This window comes from Pavona decussata, unplaced genomic scaffold (genome assembly GCF_977016875.1).
Source record: "Pavona decussata unplaced genomic scaffold, jaPavDecu1.1 SCAFFOLD_207, whole genome shotgun sequence".
Taxonomy (NCBI): Eukaryota; Metazoa; Cnidaria; class Anthozoa; order Scleractinia; family Agariciidae; genus Pavona; species Pavona decussata.
This window is the reverse complement of record NW_028145612.1, coordinates 3402501-3427416: the sequence shown is the minus strand read 5'-3', so window position 1 is coordinate 3427416 and position 24916 is coordinate 3402501. Positions and strand designations below refer to the sequence as shown.

At 36.1% G+C, this 24916-nt stretch overlaps 1 protein-coding gene across 2 annotated transcripts in view; it reads left to right on the top strand.

Moving 5' to 3' along the window:
- Positions 1 to 393: 393 nt before the first annotated feature.
- LOC146460945 (1-phosphatidylinositol 4,5-bisphosphate phosphodiesterase gamma-1-like) overlaps positions 394 to 24916 on the top strand; it is a 50331-nt gene continuing 25808 nt past the window's right edge. The window contains exons 1-19 of one of the 2 annotated variants that reach the window (XM_085087763.1): positions 394 to 739; positions 859 to 1008; positions 1093 to 1186; positions 1517 to 1573; positions 5839 to 5907; positions 7499 to 7601; positions 9057 to 9134; positions 10579 to 10613; positions 11146 to 11197; positions 11458 to 11559; positions 12220 to 12335; positions 12744 to 12829; positions 15056 to 15176; positions 15909 to 15994; positions 17037 to 17119; positions 17513 to 17570; positions 18227 to 18294; positions 18824 to 18940; positions 23833 to 23864. In XM_085087763.1, the coding sequence (XP_084943889.1) occupies positions 511 to 739; positions 859 to 1008; positions 1093 to 1186; positions 1517 to 1573; positions 5839 to 5907; positions 7499 to 7601; positions 9057 to 9134; positions 10579 to 10613; positions 11146 to 11197; positions 11458 to 11559; positions 12220 to 12335; positions 12744 to 12829; positions 15056 to 15176; positions 15909 to 15994; positions 17037 to 17119; positions 17513 to 17570; positions 18227 to 18294; positions 18824 to 18940; positions 23833 to 23864 (1736 nt within the window). In that variant the 5' untranslated portion in view covers positions 394 to 510. The remainder of the gene's footprint in view (positions 740 to 858; positions 1009 to 1092; positions 1187 to 1516; positions 1574 to 5838; positions 5908 to 7498; positions 7602 to 9056; positions 9135 to 10578; positions 10614 to 11145; positions 11198 to 11457; positions 11560 to 12219; positions 12336 to 12743; positions 12830 to 15055; positions 15177 to 15908; positions 15995 to 17036; positions 17120 to 17512; positions 17571 to 18226; positions 18295 to 18823; positions 18941 to 23832; positions 23865 to 24916) is intronic. The other variant, XM_085087765.1, reaches the window with a different exon arrangement.

Below are 24916 nucleotides of genomic sequence, written 5' to 3'. Positions count from 1 at the left end.
ACCTAATTAATTGCGAATAATTTTTTAATTAAATGTTCCCACCTGAACTTCTTTGAGTGATTCAAAGCGATTCCAAGGACGAACGCGCCTTGCCGGTTACCTGACAGAAAGTGGAGGGGCCAGCCGGGAGTCCGGGACTGGACTCCTATGATGCTCTTGATACCGTGAAAGATGTTTTTTAACTGGGTTTTATTTAAGGGTTTTATATAATAACTGCAGGAATGATGTATTGTTTCGCTCTATAAAAAAAATCTTATGTATCTCTCCGATGTTACCATATTCGGTTACTCTTCCTAGTTCCTCCCACTTATACTGTCTTTGTCATATTTGAAGCATAGACCATCCAGGAAATTTGTTCCCTGAGTCAACCGCTGACCGTTTTTATCACGTGATCGGAATGATAACAAGAAGTAGGAATATGGCCATAATTTGCACTGTTATTAGCACTAAACTTCACTAAAAGTCACATCATTTCCAGCAGTTTATGGGAAGTATCTATTCTGTGTGAAAATGAGCACGGTGGAAAATGTTTACGGCCCGCCGCCCGGCACAGCGTCGGGGATTGCAATCGGGGAAGAGATGGGGCCGATCATCACGGCATTAAAGGAGGGCAGTGCTATGACAAGATACTACGCTACCAGGAAAAGGCAAACGACGGATCTGAGGATTTTCAAGTTGAAAATGGAGGAGTTTCAGCTGGTCTGGTGTAGGAAAGAAGGAGGCAGAGAGGATGGTTCAGGTATTGTTATTGACAAAATTGTGCGCGATCGACAAAGTTGTTTTGGTTTGCGCTATTCTTAAATTTATCTTGAGCACCAGCGGTAAGCAAATGTCCATTGATTCTGTTCTTGTTTGTAGTTTTTATCCGAGAGATCAAGGAAGTCCGGCGTGGGTTAGGCTCCAAAGACTTCGACAGAAATGCTGAAATCGCACGAAGACTTGATCCGAACTGCTGCCTCGCGATTTTTTATGGCACTGAATTCAAGCTTAAAACTTTAAGCCTTGTTGGTAAGCTCAAGTGTTAATAACACGCAACGTTTACAATTTTTTTTGGCAGTAAACCTACTTGCTGTTGTTATTGTCTTTGCATAGCACACAGCCACCAAGAGCGCGAGTTCTGGGTTAAAGGATTGGTGTATTTGATGTACGAGAGTCTAATAGCCACACAAGCCGTACTGATTCACAGGTACATGCAGCAGTGTAGTCTGTGTAGACACCTAACAACTTTCCGCAATGAAAGAATAATATATTTTTAATCTTAGTACTATTTTCGGTCTGTCATCTGTTGACATGATGTAAATTCGTTTCCTTTTAAAATCAACAAGGTGAAAAATTATATTTTTCACTTTTTTTTAAGCTTAACGTCTCCCAAAATGACAACGATAGATGACGGTGTAATGTCGGAAGGGATAACTAGCATTTTTGAGACGTTTTGCTGCTTTAATTTTAATTAATTTTAAAACACCTCAGTGTATAGTATGGTTGTAACATGATTTTTCTGTGTGCCTTATCTAAGGTGGCTGTTAAGAGAATGGAATGGTATAGCTGCTCTTGCATCTGCACCAAGGAAAAAGTAAGTAAGCTTGAGCATTATCCTAAGTTTAATTAATCTCCACAAGAGAACAAATAACATTTAGAGTCCTGCTGCTGACTTTTTGACATCTATATGTTAATATGTTAATCATCTGCTGATTTCATGGAATCTATTTACCTCACATGAGTTTCATTTTTTTGGGGGCAACCTTTCATATTTTCAAATTTCTAAATGAAGTGGGGTAAAGGATTGGAATTGACAACCTGTGTTGTTCTCTTTAATTTAAACTTCATTTACATTTAGCCCAAGTAAAATTAATTGTCACTTTTCCATTTTGCAGACAATCATTACACAATTTGTAAATTTGCATAATTAGTAGTACACAGTCAGAAAAAAAGTCACATCAAAAATTACGCGTGAGGCTTATGTCAAATCACCTGGAGATATATGCTATTAGCTTTTAGCAATATGTCACTCAGAATAAGAATTTTCTCCTATCGGTGGTAACATGAAAAGACTTGGGGTGTGTGGGTTTGTTGGGGGAGAGGGGTGGGGGCTTGGGCAGGTGTGGAACATTTTGGTGAAGAAACATTTACCTCCTCATTTTGGATGACTTGTTTCCTGTGCTTGTCATAAATGTTAAAGTCAGCATCTCTATCATGTCAAACAGATTTAAGAATTGTCTCAAGCCATCTCCATTTTTGACATTTTGTTCCTGTAATTTCACTGGTGACTGATAGTGAAGCCAGCAGAGGATAGAACAATGCCAGCAATAAAATCTCAACAACTGTTTATTAGTTCTTGCTTTTTCAACTTTTATTCCCTTTTAGCAGAATGTATATACAGCTGCAGAGGATATTACATGGCGGCGCAAAGATATGAATTTTATTTTCAGATGGTAAAAACAATATTTTACAAACAAATGCAATGGGTGAGTAAAATATTGTTTTTTAACACAAGAAAATAAAATTCATATCTTCAAGCCACTGTGTAAGTTTCTTTTTTATATCGACAAGTCTGTTGCTTGTCATTCTTCACCGACTGTTTACACTGCTTAAGGGAGATATTTATTTGTTCACCAATAACACTGTCAGGCAAAAAATAAAATTTAAATTCAAAAATGACAATTTGATGAAAAACATCTGCAGTGATTTCAAAAACTTGCTAGGGAGTTGAAATCTAAAAGTGAGGTTAGGGGTAGTAAGATAGGCTAGAACTCCCCCATAAGACATTTTTCTTTAAGTACAGATATTTTGTTTGCAACATATAGGCAAGTATTGCCTAGGAAAATGAAAAATAAGCATCCAAAATAAAAATAATGTGAGCACAAAAATTGTGACCTTGTAATTCACTGCTGTATGACCTTTGAAATCAAAACCTGCTTGGCAGAAGTCTTTGTCAATGGAACTTTTCATTTTCTAGAAAGAGGAAGTAAACCACAGGACAGAACTGTGGGTCCGGTTAAAACTTTCGAGATGTAAACCCAAGTTGAATGAAGTCTTTGAACAGTTAGCTACTAAAAAGGATAAAATCCAATGTCAAGTGATGGTGACGCCGTAATCTGAGACCAATTCCACTGAAAATTAAAGCAGTTTTTGTTGAAGCATGTGTTTAAGCCATGACAGTTTCACTGAAGCCTTCTCCTTCTGGATTCTTGAAGCAAAACACCTCAAATAATCAGCTAAATAGAGCTAGGTACATAATGTTCACTTTAACTTAGATTACATTGTGGACTGTTAGCCTGGAAACTGATTTTCTGGTGCTCAATAAAAAAAATATTACTCATGGTCAAAGTGCAGATGTTGAAATGATCTCCTGACACCAATATCAAGTTGGAAGTTTTGACTATCAGTAGTAAAAGTGTTGAAGAATCTTTGCTGTCACAGAAAATATATCCATTACCATTTTCAAATTCAAAATCCCCAAGTAACCTAATGACAATGGACATTTTTGTTACCATCAATCAGTGGCTTTTGATGCTTAAAACAGTTCCGAAAATCATATTCCATATAACGTGCTGGTGCTGTGCGATTGATGGAAGACCTTAACCAAGTGAGTTTTGATTTCCAAGGTTGGGTAGCAGTGAATTTGGTAGTAAATTCACACTTGCCACTTAGGAAGGGTAGAAAATGGAGAATACTTCTAGAAATAAAAAGCAGATAATCATGTTTTTGGATCTCAGTTCAGTTCCACCTATGAATATGTTATTCCAAGAACTCCAGTGTTTTTACCATTTTTCAATATATGATTTTGTAATATTATTAATATTACTTTCCCATCAGTAAAACAGCCGTAAGATAAATTCTGGTTTCCCATGTCAACAATTGAGCTGGTGTCTTATATGTTTAAAGATCCAACAACTGGAAGGAGAACAAACTGCTGCACTCTCCCTTAGTAGTTACATTCATTAGTTTCCTCTTTATTAAATGGTTCACAATAAGTTGGTGAAGTGAAATTATTTGACTTCACTTTCTGCATTTAGGCACATTTTGTTTGCAAGGATTTGTTTTATCCAAATGCCATCTACAGAGCTGAACATTGTCCAACTAAATGACAGCAATGTCCAACTTATTAATTAAAAATAGATGTACTCAGATATTGGATCTGTTCATTGAAAGGACCTGCTGTAGCTTTTGCCTTGATGTTATACAGATCAAATTTGTTTCTTTATTATTTATTATAAAATATTAAAAAGTGACATCCTTTTACTTTTCCGTGAAAGTATTCTTGACTTGAATAATTGTGTATTGACTCTGTGATTTGAAATCACCCTTATTTATACAGTGAATTGTAGATTGTTCTTTAGCATGTCACCTATGGCAACGGTTTCAGTCTGAAGTTAGTGTAGTCAGCAGAGAGTTGGCAGAAGTCTGACCAATTTTGTAGATATCTGTTTAGTATGAACATAAGTCTGCTAACAGATAAGAAGACACCTTTATAGAAAACTAACAAAATGGATGAAGGGATTTAGTTTCTAAACAAACTGTGGTGCTGCATTTGTGGGGGAGTAAAAATGAATAATTAGTTTTATCAGCTGTATTGATAACACAGGTAAATTGGTCACCACAAAGAGATTAAAAAAGTGATGTTTAGAGTGCTTTTCCTTTGTCAGGTGCACTTAGAGAACGGACCAGCACTTGAAATGTCAAACATCAGCTTTTAATCCCTTAATGGTGGCAAATTTGTCTAGCAACTCAGTTGATAAACCTAAATATTTGTAAGGTTTAACTAAGATAATGCTTAGTTGTTTTCATCATTTCTTTAGCAAATGCCTTGATTCGCAACCTCTTTTTACGGCCACCTGTTGTAAATAGCCGCAGACATGCTTTATTAAAGATTCATACTTTCATAAACTTCCTGAGTGGACACTTTTTTGTTTCAAATGAACATTAATTCACCACTTTTGAACACCTTTGACTTGGCAGGGCTGGAAACTTAAGTTTGAAAGTTTTTGCCATAAGACTTAGTTACAAAATGCAAGTCTAGTGGATTGGTTTTCAATTATTGAGAATTAAAGGGAAAATTTTTATTCCCCTCAATGTGCAATGAAAAACTTTGTTTTCTGGACCTCTGTATTTCTCAGTATGCAAGACAAAGCAAGTGGTTTATGGAGAATGCACTGAACAATGGGAGAAACTTTCAGCGTTTTTTGTGCCATTTTGAACAACAACTACTTTGTAGAAAAAAATTCAATGTTAAGGAGAAAAGTCATGTGTGATTGTATGAATTTCTTTACTCCAGGAAACATGTCTTCATGATACGTCAATAAATTATTGTGTTGTTCCAGAAATATATTCATGAATTCTTGGGTGGTAGCAGAAATTTATCGCCAATTTTAAACATTATGAAAAAAGATATTTAGTATGAAACTGAGATTGCTTTCACTTTCTGATATGATTGCTGCATTGTGTGGTAATAGTTCTGCAGCATGTCACATATTTTACCAGTGTTTTAAATGGTGATCCATACTCGTGTTGGCAAGCTAGTGAGTGCCATTTGCCCACCCTGCTTAGTCAAATATATATGCCCAAGATCATTTAGCTTAGACTGTGGTCCATATTGATAACAGTCTTCCAAAAACAGAACCTTAACTTAAGTCAGTTACTGTATTGGGGATGTTGATGCAAAGGAAAGCAATGGAGCAGTGCTGTCCACTGATGCTCTTTGTTCTTCAGTATTATTTTTAAAAAGTGGGACTTTTTTGTAACTTTTGAATTTATTTGCTTTTGCAAGTGAAGAGGTTGGGGTGCAGATATTGTAAGGTCCTTTTTGTTCCCCATTTGTCTGATTTTGTTGCTTTACAGGAGCCTAACTGAAGATACTACTTCTTCTCGTTACGATACTCAAAGTATCTGCAGCGAATGCAGTCTGCTGTAATGTCTTACTTTGTTCATTTTTCTTATTATAATTTTTTTTACCAGCAAGTGACAGTATAATAAACTGTTGTTACCTAAGTCAACCATTCACCCCAGTTAACAGGGTTCTTGTTAGGAGCCGGTAACTGGTTATTTTTACCATCTGGATGTTCATGTAAATGTTACTGGCTATCATGAAAAAATGTTTCCAAAATTATTGAAGTTTACTGCTTTCAAAATTCATCATATTTCGAAAAGCTCTTCCTTGTTTTGGGAATTTCCTTCCCATATATACATGTAATGTTGAAACATCAGCATTTTCTTCTGTCTAAAACAACATTGACTTTAAGTTCCACCATGTTTGGTTTCCATTCTTCCTGCAGCCATCATGCTCCCATCATTCACTGGGAGCTATTAACAAGATGGTAACCACCTGCTAGCGCTGTTGGAAATTTATTACCTCCTTTATACAAATCTTAACAAGAACCCTGAACCTATCTTACACCTTATGGGATTGTGTAAAAATTAATAGATTAACACTGACAATATTAAATGAAGAGGGCATGGAAAAAAGCCCTGAGTGACAAGTTTTTAAAAGAAAATTTTAAGGTGGACAACATAAAAATTTATGCCAGCCTTTTTTCATATATACATGTACCAAGATATGGGTTAAAACAGTTTGTCTAAGGAAACTAATGAATTTATAGTGGCAGAATTTTCCCAATGATAAAACTGTTTTTATCAGAAACTCCTGGGCCAATAATTAAATGTTGTTATTAAAACTGATCCAGTGGGAACTTAATCCATGTACAGGGCTGTCAACTCTCCCGGATAATCCGGGAGTCTCCAGATTTTGAACCGTATCTCCCGGTCTCCAGATTTATGTCTGTGATCTCCAGATTTTGAGGCGTAGCTTCTGGTCTCCAGAATTCTCCAGATTTATGTCTGTAATCTCCTGGATAATTGACAAAGTTTGCCATTTGTCATAGGCTCGACTCTCTTACAAGAAAATCTGAAATGTTAAGCAGTGTTTTTTGTACGGGTTAATGTATCTTGCCCTCCTTCCCCCACTGAACCTGTGAATTTGGCCTTGATGCGACGCCTCTGTCCGGCGATTTGCCGGGGAAGTCATGTTCTCTATATTTGAAGACGCGTTAGGTTGACAGCCCTGCATGTAGCTGTAGATTCATGTATTTTTATTAGAAGGAAGGTTAAATTACCTGTGTATGGCAAAAGTGTGTTCTTAACTAATGAAACCTGCCATGATGTACAGTGTTTTGTTGATACAGACATCATTTTAGTGAGTTTACTTGAGCCTGTGCTTAACAATTTTATAATTGAGATTTCATAAACTAAGAGCTACTGAACAGTAACTGTCATGCATGAAGACTGTACCAGACTGTCATTACAGATCGTAACCCAAAACACCTGTTATAGTTGAATGTGTGTCATGGAGCCTTGATGTTCTAAAGTTTCAATTTAGTCTCAAAATGTCATGTTTGTCATGAATCTGTTGATCAGTGAAATAAGAATCTGGCATGTCTGTAAACGTGTACACTTTAACTTTTAATCTTTACTGATCTCATTTATGTATTGTACCTGTTTTCAGCACTGTTGAGCAGCCCATTTTTATCGGTATGAAGGAGCTAAGAGCATTTTTTCAGCGAGCAAATGTAAAGCTGAGCAATGCAAGATTAAAGGAGCTGTTTCAGGTCAGATGTGCTTTTAATTGAATAAATGAATAATTGCGTTTGACGTAGAAAGAAGTCTCCTAATACAGATTGGAGTTGAGATTGTTGATTGAATGAATGGATCTTGGGACGTGTATCTGGCGTCCTCTGCAGATTTTGTATAGGCAGATGACATCATCACCAACTTGGCAAAGGATAGGGAGCCTGGGATTGAGATCATCGAATGCACTCCCTAATCTTTGATTATTACTATTTGTCTAGTTATTATCATTGATCTTGTTAACATCTCATAACTATGTGCCCTAGACTGTTAGCAATAGTAAGTTTGTCATCATTATCATCATCACCACTAACAGCAGCAGCAGCCTCCCACAGCCTCCATTGCTATCACTATCACCACCATGTAATAAATTCATTCTTTACTCTCCAATTATTCCGGAGCGTTTTTCATGCTCATAATACCCAGATTTCTGAAGATGTTCTTGACTGATGGTTTGCAAACAGTGAACATTGAAGATGTTGAACAGTAAATTCTGATGATGTTAAGAGATTTCTGAAGATTGTGAAAGACAGATGAAAGTGTCTAGTAAAGAAAACTTAAACCAGGGCCTAGTTGTTTGAAAGTCAATTAATGTTAATCCCTGGTTGAAAATAACCAATTGAAGGTTTTTATCTTGCTGTTTAAAAATGTCTTTAAAAGTTAATAGTTCTAAAGCTAATGGCCAAGAAAAGTCTATTACAGTGTAAATAAAGTCAAAACTGAACGACAAAAATCTTTTGGAAAAACCTTATTTGATAATTGATTATAGTCATTTAAACTTGAATCAAAGTTCACATTAACCCAAGATTAGCTTAATCAGGCTTTGAATAACTGGGCCCAGAACTGCAATTTAGGGCCATAACACTTAACACCTGGCACATGCTGAATACCATTGGGGAAAAAAATGATGTTATCGGTGATATTGGTGAAAAATGTTTGTAGGTTAATTTTACCCACAAAGCCACAAGATTGTTACAGGTTTGAAGGTCAATGCAACATGTGGATAAAAATGTGATGACGATGCTTCTGTATTAGCTATGGTTCAAACACCAGTTAGAAGACTGAAACATGATAGCTAGCATTTTATAGCTGCACTAGTTTTGCTGAAATTGAATCAAAATTACCAGTTGTTTGGGTAAGGAAGCAGTTGTATCTGTGAGTTTGATGTTTTTGATCTACAAGCTTCAGAGACTCACATTTAATGCCTAAGGGTTGGCAGGTATAGCAGCATTCTTGCATTAAGTTGTTGTAGGACCTCTGTTGATGGTACTGTCTAATCAGCAATTCCTTATTTTATCACCTTTTTCTTAACGTCCTTTAATAGTAAGAATGTTACGTGAATATTGTGGGTTAAACTTCATATTTTTAATTACTGACAGTAATGCTGTAGTTAAATTCAGTTGTCATTAAGCTTTGTTTGTTTGGTTTCATCTCAGATTGCAGGAAGAGGAGAAGGCCACATTGATTTTGAAGGATTCCGCAAAATTTATGATGAGATAATGACTGTTAAAGAGGTGAGTGAGAGAAAAGAAACAGAAAAAGAAGCATAATTATTGGCTATGCTCAACTGCAAGATGTGAATGCTTTGAATGAGTGTTAACCCTCTCAAACTACTGGATTCTGAAAGTATTCTCACTTTTCTCCCTTTACAGACAAACTGTGTTATTAATTTCTCTCATTCACAACTGTCTGTCACATTTTATGATTAATAATTATACAAAGTCATGTGTGTTGAAACGTTTTGTTAATACTCATCCCAACATACAGAAAGGCAATTGCTTAGTACAAAATGTCAGAGAACTTTCTGGACAAGGATTCTACTAATTAAAATGGTTTTACCAGTAGTCTTTCTTGAACGTTACTTTAAGTTAGTTCTGGAAACTTCAATTGAAGGGGTGAATGCATAACTGCCTTATGTCGAATGTTGGGCCGTTTTTCTATTCTTCCCGGATATGTCTCAATTTTTGTATGTGGGCTTCGTTTTAGTGAACAAACATTGCCCTGTATTTTTTTTGCTGTTTTGCTCTTCGTTTTCGAGAAATAATGTATGCAAAAAAAGTCAGTTTTCCTTGTGGCATCTTTTGAAGATCCTTTGTTGAACATTCGAGAAACAAAAGAAACCTTTTGTTTCGCTGAACAATGAAGTCAGTGAAGCGTTATTGCTAGACACTTCTAGAATTTGCAAAATAGTCTCAAAATGCATAGTTCTAGTAAGATTAGGATTCCAATGAATTCATCTCGTTAGATCTATTTTCTTTACAATCAACAGTTGATATTTCAGCAAGGCTCAGGTTATATCATCAACAGTTAATTTTACATCAGGAGCTTGAAAAGAGTATTAAATGCAATCCATTCAGGATTAATGGAAGTTATTCTCAAATAAAAGGCAGTCTGCATTGAGTATTCTTTTTTACTGTAACAAATATTTTTTTTATTTATTTAATGACTATTCTTTATAGTTGTGCAGAGTATAAGTGAGAACAGAACAAATAAATCACAACTGGGTAATACAGTGTCTTACTATGTATAACCGTCATTAGTAAGTGAGGGGCTGGCTCCAAATCTGGCCAGTATACACTCAAGTTTATATTTTGTATCTAAAAACAAATTAAAACTATTTACAAAAAAGAAGGAAAGAAAAAGCTGTGCACTACATGTTGCTCTCAGTTGAATGAAAGAGGCTACAATCAAATTATTTGAAGTGTGCTACTCATACAGAAATATATTTCAATATTAAACCTGTAAGCACCAAATGTGACCAGCATCTAATTTCTCTATACGATATCACCACTTGATCAAACATTTAGGTAATGAGAATGAATAAAATGATCACCAAAGATGTGTACCAGAACAACAAGGGGGATATAATTATTATGTTGATGATGGACCATAAAGGGGTAAACCTGAAAGCCGAGCACTAAGTAAACTCTTGTTGATTGTCTTTCGTTCCCTCTGCAGTTAACATTGAGATTTGTTGACTACATAGAAAATGGGTGAGTACCACTCTCTTGTGATTTAATCTCGAACTTACAGAACTTTAGTCTTACCAACACTGTCTCAAAACTCCCAAAGCTTGGAAGTTTGTTGCTAATAAATTAATGAAAGAAAAACAGTGTTTAGTAAATAAATATTGTATTCAAACTCAGGTGGCTTGTGTTAGCAATCTGACAACTCTTTTTCCTTAAGCTTAAGCTTCTTGCTTTTTTAAATCAGATTAACCCAAAAGATTAATAGAAAACTTCTAGTTTTATTGCTCAAACACAAGGTGGCTGTGAAATGTGTGGCAATCTACACTAAGTACTAACAAGAGCACAGTTTAATCCCACTCAGTTGACACAGTTTTTCTCTTTCTCTGATGTCTTCATTATTGTTCTGTTTGAAACCTTTAGTTACTAGAAAGTGTTGTCATCATTTCTGTTTTTTTTTTCTTGGAAGGAATGAAATAGATAAGGAGCAGTATTGTACCATGGACATTTTGACCAGCATTTATTTAACTTTTTCATTATTTGTTTTTGTTTTCTGTAGTACCTATGTTCCTCTAGCCAACTTTCAGAGGTTCCTTTTAGAAGAGCAAGAGGTAGGGATGGAAAAAAGTTGTGTCATACATAGTATTGAGCTACATTAACTTTACAGTTGAGCCATCACGTATCTGTGGGATTCCCTGGTGTGGAGCTATAGGTAAACTTGTGACAGCTGAGCCATTTAAATCCTCAAAACTGCAAACGTGTTAACATCTGGCATAATAATTATATAATTAAATATGCTTTGTCATATGTGCATACACTTGAATCTTTTTGCTTGTTTACGTTTCCCCCATATGCTGTGATTATCTCATAGGAGCCTGGAGCTAAAGACTTAGAAACTGTACGAAGCTATATGTTGGAATATCTGTCAGACGGCAGCAGAAGTTATTCAGAGCCTTATTTCACTGTTTCAGAGGTAATTAATCCTGCAGGCATTGTTATTATAATATTGTAGATTTACATTTAAATTGTGTCAAGGTGCACTTTTATTTTCAGCCAGGCAAGGAAGGGGTTCTGATAATAGTATGCATGTATCTGTAGGGTGTGAAGTCTACTTCCTCTCAAACTAATTTGTAGTACACTATAGTAAGCAATATCTGAAGGCTTGGTTCCTCTTTAAATCTTTTAGTTGGGTTTCAGTGAATCCCAAGATAAACTACAGGTACACTGTAAGCAGCAAAATTGCTGGCTGCCACGAGACATTTTTAAATGGCTGTCAAAGGAACATTACAGTTCATGTACAGCCGTAGGGCACAGAGGTGCGGTGGTACAGTGGTCTTCTTTGGATTTGACGTTGTTGGTTTGAGTCCATGGTGCAGCCCTTGGAAAATCTGTTTTTCTCCTACTTGTTGCCTTCCTCCACTCAGAGGACCTTTAACAAAATGCTGGAGAAACCTGTAATTGCCTGCGTTAAGTACCATTAATAGTTACTTTGTGTTGTGCAAACATGAAGTAGAGCAGCAAATTATACTTGGGGGCTCCAGGGTTGCAAACTAATTAACATTTTAATTTAAGTGTACCATACGTGTAACTGTAACTTAAGTTGTCTGATGGTCGTTTTAATTATCTTTTGTAGTTTTTAGATTACCTGATGTCAAAAGGTAACAGTGCATTTAATTCGTCACATTGTGAGGTGTACCAAGACATGACAAAACCTCTCACCTGCTACTGGATTGCTTCATCACACAACACGTATGCAACTTGTATTTTAACTTAATAATCTTTTCATAATCAGTGATTTATTCAAGTGTTAATACTGGCATTTGAATTGGCTTTTAATTAATTTTTTTACACAAAATGACATTGAAGGATTGTCTATGTGACTTTGTACTCTCAAACTGTGAAATTTTCATCAAAGTGTACTCTCAAAAATAGATTTACTGCTTTTGATTGTTGTTTATTATCACTAAGAAAATTAATCTAATGTTACACATATCATCAAGTAAGTGCAATATATTTGTTACACAGAACTCTAAAAATATTGACGATACAAATATTCAGGAAGTGTTTACTTCACAGTGTGTCATTAATGATAACCTTGTAGCTAGTTCAACAGTGTTGTTCACTGCAGTGGCAAGTAATTGTTATTTGCTATGACAGGTATCTGACAGGTGATCAGTTCCAGGGTGAAGCCTCTGTGGAAGCATACATTCGTGCCCTCAGGATGGGCTGTCGCTGTTTAGAATGTTAGTACTGGCTATACATCTGGTAGATATTTACTTTACATAGATGAATGTACCTGTCTGGGAAAACAGGGATGATGGTGACATGATGAGAGCACTCACCTTGGAATATAATAATAATAATTATTTAACAAGTTGATAACAGTTTTTTTTGTGTCTTTTCTCTTATTGGTGATAAATTTTGTCATAACATTATTAAAGATGTTGGGGTTGTTGTTAGTTCCTGTTCTTGATCTGTATAATTTTTTTTAAATCTCTTGCTATAATCGTGATTTTCTTCCCTTCATATAAAAAATTTAGCAGAAAAACTAACGCGGAGAGATTTCGACGTTTCGATGACATCCTGTCATCATTATCAAGAAAATGAAGAAAATTTACATAAGTAAGTAGACAAAACTAAACTGAAAACAATAGTCTATTGTTCTAAGCCAGTGAATCGTCAAGTGACCTCACACAAAGGAAAACCAAAGTCAAGTGAATAATTTGGCACGTATTGAGTCTGATTGGATGTTAAGACTTGGTCTGTACTTCTTAATCAGGAGCATCGTATATCAGACAGTCCATCTTTCCTTGGCATTTCCTCAGAACTGCAAAATTCTTGGCTAAGTCAAGAGATCTAGGGCTGGTATCATGATCTTGTTGAAGATGTCTGCAAATGGATGTAGAACTGCGACAGTGTTCTTCAATTCTCTGAAAAAGGTGTCGAGTTGTGAGGCCTATGTATTCTGCATCGCACAGAGGACATGAAAATTTGTAGACCACACTGTGTTGATTGATCAGAGAGGGCTTTTGTTCTTTTACGCCAAGTGCATCACCCAGTTTACGACTAGTATAGATGGGCTGTAGAGGTGTTCCGATTCTGTTGCTAAGGTTGTTGAGTTGTTTTCTTAAGACGTTAGCAGACTTTTGATCCTTGAATGGCAGCAGTATCCGCACAGGTTGTTCAACTGGCACCACAGGGGGTGGAATCGAAACATTCGATAGCTTGGATTTAATGAAAGATGAGATTGTAGAATCCACTAGCTTGTTCGGATACTTCAGCTTGGAAAAAATTGATCTAAGTTCTTTACATTCAAGCTCAAAAAGTTCTTTCGTTGATGACAGACGGTATGCACGGTCTACCATTGTTCTCAAAAGCAAGGTTTTGTACCTACGATCAACGTGACTGTGAAAATGTAGAAGTAAGCCAGTATTTGTCGGTTTTCTGTAAACACTGGTACTCAGTTGGCAGCCATTCTTTGTCTTTTCTCTCTACGCTTAATGAATGTCATCCCTCGATCAGCTTCACGATGGAGGTAGCGAGTGACAACAAATTACCGTTTCTTGGCATGGAGATAACAATTCATTAAATCCAAGCTATCGAATGTTTCGAGTCCACCCCCTGTGGTGCCAGTTGAACAACCTGTGCGGATACTGCTGCCATTCAAGGATCAAAAGTCTGCTAACGTCTTAAGAAAACAACTCAACAACCTTAGCAACAGAATCGGAACACCTCTACAGCCCATCTATACTAGTCGTAAACTGGGTGATGCACTTGGCGTAAAAGAACAAAAGCCCTCTCTGATCAATCAACACAGTGTGGTCTACAAATTTTCATGTCCTCTGTGCGATGCAGAATACATAGGCCTCACAACTCGACACCTTTTTCAGAGAATTGAAGAACACTGTCGCAGTTCTTCATCCATTTGCAGACATCTTCAACAGGATCATGATACCAGCCCTAGATCTCTTGACTTAGCCAAGAATTTTGCAGTTCTGAGGAAATGCCAAGGAAAGATGGACTGTCTGATATACGATGCTCCTGATTAAGAAGTACAGACCAAGTCTTAACATCCAATCAGACTCAATACGTGCCAAATTATTCACTTGACTTTGGTTTTCCTTTGTATGAGGTCACTTGACGATTCACTGGCTTAGAACAATAGACTATTGTTTTCAGTTTAGTTTTGTCTACTTACTTATGTAAATTTTCTTCATTTTCTTGATAATGATGACAGGATGTCATCGAAACGTCGAAATCTCTCTGCGTTAGTTTTTCTGCTAAATTTAATAACAAAAGTCAATCTTATTCATATAAAAAAGACTTCTAAATTTCAATTTGATTTGCAATCTGAGGGCAACTACTGTAGTTTTTCAGTTTTAATTTCATTTAAGAAATAACAGCAATGTACATGCCTCCTTATAGACAGCTGTTTGACGTGATTTACTTGTTTGTTGTTAAATTTGTAGTGGATTGCTGGGATGGCCCAGATGGCCAACCTATTATTACACATGGCCACACCCTTGTGTCCAGAATCAAATTTGTGGAAGTGGTACGTGCAATCAAGGACAATGCATTTGTTGCATCAGAGTAAGTCATGACTCAGGGATATTTGTATTCATTTATTTTATTTTGTTTGGTTAGTATGCACTTAATGACCAACCCCAAGGCTGGCACTGACCTTTTTGTGATCCTTCAGGCTTTGTGTATTTCTGTTTTCCTATTTGGGTTGAATTGCCTGTGGTTTGATTATATTAGCCGATATGTTTTTGTTTCAGTCTGTTGGGTGTATAAAAAATTGACCTATTTATAATGCTGCAGCTCGGTGCTTCCAATTCACACATAATTATTCATTATGTGAAAGTTGATTTCATTTCAAGCCTTTGACTTTGTTATACTCTTCCCGCTTCTTTTCAAGGATTTGCTAAAATCTCAGTCATAGTCATTGTTTATTACTGTACCACTTTCATCTTTTTTAATGGAGTGCACCTACTTATGATCTTCATCATTGTTGCTTTCCATTGTTTTCACTGATCCTTGCACCATTGAAGGCTTATATATGTGTTTGTACAGCTGTATAAAGAGGACTGCCACTAGTAACCAGTAGCTAGTCATTACAGCCAGTAACTACTGACAGCAGCTGTACATGCAAATTGAAGATTGCCTGCTACTAATAACTAAAAGACAGTAGGCATGGGAGACTTTCTTTGGTTCATGACCAGCTCCTTTCATTATGATACTGGTATCTGTAAAGTTTATTAATGTCAGCTATTTTTTAGTTGAGCTAAAGCTTGTCCTAAAGCAAAGCTGTTCAATTTTCAGCTACCCTTTGATTTTGTCACTGGAGAATCACTGTAGCATACCTCAGCAGAAGGTCATGGCACAGACATTCAGGGATGTCTTTGGAGGTTTGTAATACATTAAATAGCTTCTTAAAATATCTCTGTGTACCAAGTTATGTAGGTTGGCGTAATGTCTTGAGATTAGGATATCTAACACAGGGATTTCCCTGGTAAGATTTCTAAATTATTATCAAATGTAACTGGTATTAACTTTGACGTAAAATTTCAATCACTTTTATTTGGTGAATTTATCAACTAATTATTTTTATTTTTTTTTTTAACAAATTAGTGAAAGAGCAATTGGGTTTCCTTACAATAATAATAATTATTATTACTTAATTGTAAATGAAGAACAGTTTACAAAACATGTTAACTAATGGTGACTTAAGTGGTAACTTGGATGTGTATTATCAGTGAAGGACGTATATCTTAAAAACTCAGTTCCCAGTGAGAGTCAAGCCTGTGAACTTGTCAGTTACTGAGCTACTGGAACACTTGTGGTTAAGGTCTTATAACTTCAGCTGTAGGTCTATTTGTAGTGGAAATGTTCAGCAATGTTGCAAGGCATAAATGATGTAAACAGCCCCACACAAAATGAGCAATGTACATGAATGTAAATGTGAAATGGTCCATTGAATAATTAAGTACTGGTAAATAAATAGCAACCCGGAGGGAAAAAGTTCCCTTTGAGGTTAACTCAGCTCTCCCATAGCTCACTAATCACTGAGCATCCAACTAGGAACTATGGCAGCTCTTAGATCTGCAGCTGTCCTTGCATGCCCTCGCTGCCTACATCCTTTACCCACTGGTTGTCCTTCTTTTGACAGAGGTGCCCACACATTCACAGGGATGGTCTTAGTTCCCTTAGTGGATTTTATCTAATAAAATTATGTTGGTTTAGATTTAGTACCAGGAAGCTCATTTTTTAGCTCCTTCAGAGTACACAGCCTTTGTAGGTATATATTTAGTCTCCAAGAGCACACTGCTTATGCACTTAAATTTATCATCTATGGAATGATGCAAATCTAAACACCGTGATAAGTTGATCAAACAATATTAGACTGACTGATGGATAGATAGATTGATTAAATTGTTGCATTGTTTTCAGATTGTCTTCTTGTGCAACCAATTGAGCTTAGTGCAAAAGAAATGCCATCACCCACTGCTCTCAAGAACAAGATCATCCTCAAGGTCTTCAGTCTTTAATTTTGTATTATTTTTATACTGTATTATCATTGTTGTAAGTTGTTATTTGCCTATCTTGGTAATTAGGTGGATGACATATCTGAGGGGGTGGGAGTAGGGGAGTGGGGGGATAGGGCACAGTTTCTACATGCACTGCAAATTTGTGAACTACAATTTGATCCATTTTTTGTTGCTGTTGCCTTAATAATTGCAAGGGATTCTGTGATTAGGAATTGCCAGTGTTTTTATTCTGGCTTTTACCATGAAGAAATCTTTAGAAACTCATCATTTAGGAAAAAAATGAATGTAAATTATTCAACATTTAATTGTGCCTCTTTTGACTGACAGCCATCACATAAACAATAAATAAATGTGTCTGATTGTGTTTTATCTTTGTAGCATAAAAAACTGCCCAAAGACCCCACTCAGGTGGCAGACACCACTGTTGGTGATCCATGTAAGTTCTTTTGTATCATTGCATTATCAGTAAATATATGATCTAATAATACATAGTAATAAGTTAATGTGAAATGTTGTGGTACATGTATGTAATTAAAGACAGTTTTCATCTGCAGTTTTCTAAATACACCAACCAGCTATGACCTGAGACATTTTTGAAGCAGACTGTGAGACAATTTCTGCCTCTAGAGGAAAGAACCAATCTTTTCTTTTTATTATTCACAGTAATTTTACTTATCACAAACAATTAGTAATACAACCTTACAAAAGATTAAGATGTCTGTCAGTCACTAAAACTAATGACAACTAGTTGTAAACAAAAGTTAACAGATTGAAATACACACATATTTCACTTACTCAAAAGAAGTGTCCTAGATCGTAGATAGTACTAAAACAAAGATCAAACAGTATAGACAGACACACTTGTAAGAAAAAGCCATGTATAAATAATATTAAACTTGTAATGTGAGCGGAAATGGGGGAAATCTTCTACTCTATGTATGGTATAATACAAGGGTTGTTGCAAAACCTAAGACCTCTGAAAACTGAGACCTTAGACTTAAAAATTTAGAATATTTAGTAGGATGTATTTATTTTCATTTAATATGAAAACTAACCTGAAGTGTTCTGAATTTTTTAACTTGATCAATGTAGTAGTGGAGGATGACCTCAGTCAGTCAGTCAGGAATGGATATCTGCTTCTAGAAGATGAAATTGATCATGTAAGAGCTTTTAAAAAGGAGAAAATTTGATTCATGTTGAAGATTGAAATCATTTTTAAGAAACATTTTATCCAAAGATTGAACATTTGTTCATTTGTTTGATGCTTCCAGGAGCCTAAGACTGACAAAATCCTTTATGTAGGATCTTAAGATCATTGGTAAACTATGGTTGCAAATATGTTGTTAGTTGGAAAGTATATTAACTTGGCATAAATTTTACAGGAACAACCACAGTATGTCAACATGATATGTTGGAAAGTTTTTGTTGCATTATTCACAAATCCCAACTTCTGTCTGCAACAAAAATAATTTTGCATTAGCATACACCTGTATTATAAGGCACCTTAAGACATGCATCTGTCTTGTACCTATCTTAAGACAAACATTATGTGTGGTTGTACACATTTACAATCAAAGTAAAAAGATCTTATTTGTGTCTGAGTTATTTTACTTGTCCTTATTTTACTTATTGTCCTTGTATTCTCTTTAATGAATATGTAACTTATAGTAATCCTTTTGTGTTGCACAGGGTTGGAATCGTCACTTCTTTTGTTTAACAAAAGACAAATTGTTCTGGACAGAAGAGCAGACACGGTCTGAAGAGGATGATGATGACGAGGGACTTGAAGGAGGTGGAGTTGGAGAGGTAATGGTTTCTCTTTTTATTTGACGTGTATTTTAATATTCACTGGAAGCCATTGTGCATGCCTTCACCTGTAGGATGCATCTAACCATTTGAACCCTCCTGACTTCAAACTGACACCAAAGCTCTGTCAGCTAATGTTGTTTTCATTTTTAGAACCTGTGGATAAAATTGGACCATTCAAATTAAAGCTACAAAGTAGTCCTTTCTTATGGTTCTATTTGTTTGTGCTGTACAAGGTGGTTCTGACAGATTCCCTTAAGTGTGACTGCTGAAATTAAAGCTACTGACCAGTACTCCCCTATAGTACTATTTTCTATGCTTTATATTTGTAGCAGGTTTTAGCTTTTGAGTCCTTTGATGAAGCTCTTAATTGTGGCCATTTAAATTAATCAATTGGGCGATACTCTCTTCTGGTACTGTAATACTGTACAGGGTCCTAGGTTCTTATTTTTGCATCTGTGGATAAAATCCTAAAGTGTGTCAGTAAAAGAAAATGCAAGCTTCTATTAAGCAGTGCTTTCCTTGTGGTGCTGTTTATCATGCTGTAAAAGGTGGTTCTATCTTTTGTATCTGACAGTGATAGCAGTTTGTACAAATAAGTAATAACAGTCGAATCCCCATGTGTGACCACCTCCCATAAGCGACCACCTAACCAAAACACCAAATTTTTTCCCAGTCAGAAGCCTATACATATAGCTGAAAACTCTCGAAATTACCACCTCTCATAAGCAACTGCGACCACTTTTTGAGGTGACAGCATTCAGTTTTCATTGTTTTTAACCTCTTGTAAGTGATCAATAATTAACACATGGTCTGATAGCTTCTGATCTACATGTTTTGCTGTATGTACTATGCTAATTGAGCAGAGTTTACAAGGAACTTTTAGTGACAATCTAGCTTTGCTCGTATTGTCAGAATAAGAAAATGTATGCAATAAATTCTCTTACAATAAGTAGATGTGTCAGACCTGTTCCTGGAAGAGACCCTCTCTGGTTCGACTCTCATAAGCGACCATCTCCCATAAGCGACCACTACATCTTTGTGTTTTGGGTGGTTGCTTCCAGGAGGACCTTTGACTGTATTAAAATAAATTTATTGCTATCGAATTGAAACCCTCAAGTAAACTTAAAATAATTACTACACTATAATTATGTTAATAATATTAGACTCTTCCATAAGTGCTCTTCTGAATCAGTGCCATTCAAATGAAAGGTACTTAGCGGTAACTGTTTTTTGTGTTATAGAAGGCTGTTATAACTTTTTCATCTGTGGATGAAATCCTAAATAAACTGTCAGTGACCATTCAAATGAATTCGTAAATTGGGTAGTCCTTTCCAATACACTTTAATTTCCAGTTAACAACTTGAGGTTTTCTGGTAAAAATAATTATTCTTTGAATTAATATAAAATGACTAAGATGTTTAAGCAATGATGCTACTATTTTGTGACTTCTTTAACTTTATTGATGTTAACTATAACAAAAATAGGTTACTCAGAGTCCTAATTATTCCCTATGGGACCAATTTTTTAAAAAAGTAGGATTGATTAGGTACAATTATCGTTTATTAATAAAATTTTAGTTTGACATAATTCATGTAATCAAGCCAAGAATTTGTTCCACAGGAGCTTTTCTGGAATGAGCTACTAGTAAGTGTTAAGGGATTTCAAAGGTTGATTATAGACATTTGATCTGTAAGTGCTACAAAAGATTTCATTGATTTAAATGTTTTATACAGTCACATAATACTTGCTGAAACAAGTTTTAATTGGATTGTAACTTTTGTCATAATTGCGTTCGACGAAGGAGAACGCAAGCCTAATTTCGTTTTTGCGTCCTGTGTCTTTTGAGTTGGTGTGCCTGTGTACGGCTATGCAGAACTTTTTGAGATTGCTGTAAGGACACCCAAATAGCCCCCCCGCTTGAGTTTTGCAGGGGCATGTGTCGGCCGGGAAACTGGTGCGAACTTATGACGACTCTGACCTCGTTTTCGCGCTAGAGCCATCTTTTTAGTCTCGTTTTCGCATGAGAGTCGCCCCCTCGTTTTCGCGCTAGAGCCATCTTTTAATGTTGCTAGCGGGTCGAGTTTCACGTGTTGCGTGCTTGTTGGTGTGCTTGCTTGGGAGTTTGACCCTTTTTTGGCGTTTGGTGTGCTTGCTTGTCGAATTCTGGACTGTGCTTCCTGGCTGTGTGGACTGTTATCAGATAAGTTGTGTTGTTTACGCTTGAAGTTAGAGTTACTGGCATTTGGAATCTTGCGAAATTATTGCGAAAGCTTATCGATGTCCAGTTCCTTCGTTTCAGCGGGACGGAGTGGAGTTTCACGTTCTTGCATCGCTTTTGGTGTGCTGGCTGGACGGCTGTGCTTCGTTAGGGAAGTTGCGTTGTTTAAGTTAGAAAAAAATACTTTCGGGTGAAATTTAGATTTATCAACGCCTTCACGAAGTGTGTACGACTGCGAAGACACATGGATAAGTTCAGCGTAGTGTTGTTTACCCGTTTCACTACAAGAAACCAACGCTGCCTTGCGCTGACTAAATCAAGAGACAAGTTGCGTAGTTTCAGCAAAATATATTACATTTACTTTCGGAGATGTGTAGCTCGGCAAATAATTTACTTACCGAGTTATGTAGATCGGCAAATGGCCATGATTTGTGGTCACCAAAGCAAAAAGTTCCCGAGTTGTGTAGCTCGGCAAATGGCCATGATTTGTTTCGAGAAAAGCAACATTCCTAGTGCGAGTGAAACGAATTGGTGAAGTTGTAATGGCAAACACTTTATCGAGTCATTCGATTATAAGGGATTGCAAGCACTCGGTGGTACCCAGTTTTTGTTATTGCAAGGCAACGTTGGTTTCTTGTAGTGAAACGGCCACAGTTCGGTTCCGTTTTACGGGGACCAACTCTGCGAGACAGCCGCCAACTTTGTTTGCGTTTTTAATTTTGTTGGAGCGATGGATGTGCGCACGTGTATGCTCGAGCTGGAAAGAGTTCGCTCTTCAAGCGTTTTCTCGCTTCTTTGCTAATTACAAGCGAAAGTATTGTGCGTTTTTTAATCAAGGAAATGCTGTTTTCGAAGGTTTGATTCAAAAGATTAAAGCATAATTATGTGCAGCGTACTGGTTTAGCGAGGTTAAAAGCGATCGCGCGTGTTTCAATTCTCGACTTGTGAATTATAAACAGCGGCCAAAAAGTCGCAATATTTTAGTTTCGCTTCATTCACTGTTAAACTGGGTTTAGTGAACAAGTTATCCAGTCATCTATCAGTGGAAGACACGGTTACAATCTGAATCAGTTGATAGAAAATGGAGAAAACGTGACTTTGCCTTTTGAGATGATCTCAATAATATTTATGCAAATTTGTAACGCCACGCCGAAGATGTCTCGTGGCGGCTTTCAATGTCTGCTCAAAGGCAATGGCATATGAACGGCCACGTTGAAGTTTCCCCGGTTCCTTGCCGATTTCTACCGTAAATGTTGTACGCTTTAAAATAAGGAAATGCTTTTTTCGAAGTTTTCATTCAAAAGATTCAAGTTCAATAAAGTATAATCTCGCGTTGCGTACTGCTTACGCAGCAAATATATTTTTTCTTTCATTTAGTATATTTTAGCTATTTATTTATTTAGTTGTTTATTTATTTATTAAGTTGTTTATTTATTTATTTATTTATTTATTTATTATATAATTATCAATCTTTTGGCTTCTATTCCTCTATTAACGTGAAACTCAACTCCTGCAACAAACGAAGGAAATGAACATATCGATATGCTTTCGCAAGATTCCAAATGCCAGTAACTCTAACTTCAAAAGTAAACAATGCATCTTCCCTGATAACAGTCCACACAGCAAGGAAGCACACTCCAAAATTCGACAAGCAAGCAAACCAAACGTGAAGAGAAGGTCGAACCCGACAAGCAAGCGCACCAAATATCCATTACATTATAAACACTGGGTTATACAATGATTTTTTTGCGATTTAAAGAAACATGTGAAAAATATCTGGCAGTTAACGTAACTTTCTTTTCCCAAATGGTCGAACGCATCTCACTAATCTCTGATTACTACTAGTTATATCTTATGTGCATTAAAGCTGTGTTTGTCGTTAACAGTAAAAACCAGTAATAAATGTACATCTTTGACAAGTTTTTATTAATAAGCACTGGCATATGGGCCACATTTCCAGATAGTCTAAAAAGTTGAGTATATATGCCCAGCAACTGGAAACTGTTTTAAAAACACCTAAATGCCTGACACTCCGTAATTTGGAAGGTCCTTTGCTTTGGTATCATCTTTCTAAGAGTTTTACTCTAATAGGAATAAGCGGAGCACTTTGTCAAAAAAGAATTAAAACAAGAAAAGGATTTAAACTTGGTTTCGTCAAGATAATTATTTGAAAATTTTCACCCATCCACTGAACCATGAAAGGCATCTTGGACAATAACATTTAAGTTACTAACAGTACTTAATTAAAACAACTGGCATTCAAATATTACAGTTTCCAGGTGCTGGATATTTAGTCACCTCTTAACAATGACAAAAACATAATAACATTTTCAATAAAAAATGAACTAAACCAAATACTGTAAAATACAATAAAATCAAAATAAATGAAATAGATAGATAGATAAATAAATAATTAAATAATTAAATAAATAAATAAATAAATAAATATTAAATAACTGACAGAACCCAAGAAGACAGAAGATGTGCTACTTCTATGAACATTCTTATGGCTACTTCCAGACATTCTCAGTTGCAATTAATGCTACAAACCCAAATTTGGAATAATATTGTTCAGTAAAGAGGCGTGACGTATCTGTGTGTGCTTGTGATATATATTTTAAGTGTTATACAGTGTATGTACACAGTTGTTAAATCACCTTTTTTGTTGCAGTCATCTAAAGATGAACTTCATTTTGGTGAGAGGTTAGTACATACCTTATACGTTATTTGTACATTATAATTATAATAATACTGTAAATGGTTTGAACCCAGGAGTCATGTCATAAGTACGTAAATTATGATCATCTGGGTGAGTGTAGTCCTGAGAAGGACTGTTTGTGGTGACTTTGACTTACTTGACTCTGAAGGTGACTTTCGCTCAGGTTGTCGAAACGTCAGTCAAAGTCACCACAAACAGTCCTTCTCAGGACTACACTCACCCGGATGATCATAATTTACGTACTAAATTATAATAATATTATTATTCTGCATACTCACCTACAGTGTGTATTAAGTGATTTGTGTTGTTGGATCTTTTAAAGATTACCTTTCCTTATGGCTTTTCCTCAAGTAAGAGAGGGGCCTCGGAATACTGTTTTCTTAGATGGAGTTTGTTTATAAAAGGTTTTAGAAAATATTGGGAAGTTTTGCATTAAATCAATGACCATGAATAAATATGTTACTGTACAAAAATTTTAAAGACCGTGTTTAATGGCCTTAGCTCCCACGAGTCTCCTGTAGCTCAGTGGGGGAGCATTCAGAACTAGTAATCAGAAGGTCTTAGGTTCGACTCCTGATAGGAGCACTTGGAATTTCTTTTTCCAAGTTTGCCTGTGTCACTTACTGAGTGATACATCTTTCTCAAAGACCTTGTAGTTAGCCCTTAAACCCCTAATATGAAAGAACAAATTCTCCTATCTTGTCCCCATACTTTTATAAATTAAAGTACTTGGGAGAAGTTATTAATTAAAAAAAATATCAAGAAAATTCACCTTGTGTGACCATATCCTTACTTCAGTCTCATGACCCCAGGGGTTGAATTATTGTTAATTATTCACCGAAATGGAGTGGTGGATATTTACTGAGCCATGAAGCGGCAAAGTAAATATCCACCACTTTCACCAGGTGAATAATTGTTTTAGTATATACCACACAAGCTGAATAACTAGTGGGCCAAAAAAAGTCCTTTATTTTTGTCAGTATACCGACAAATGGTGGGAAATTTTAAAATCTTGCCTGCCGCGCAGTAAGCAATT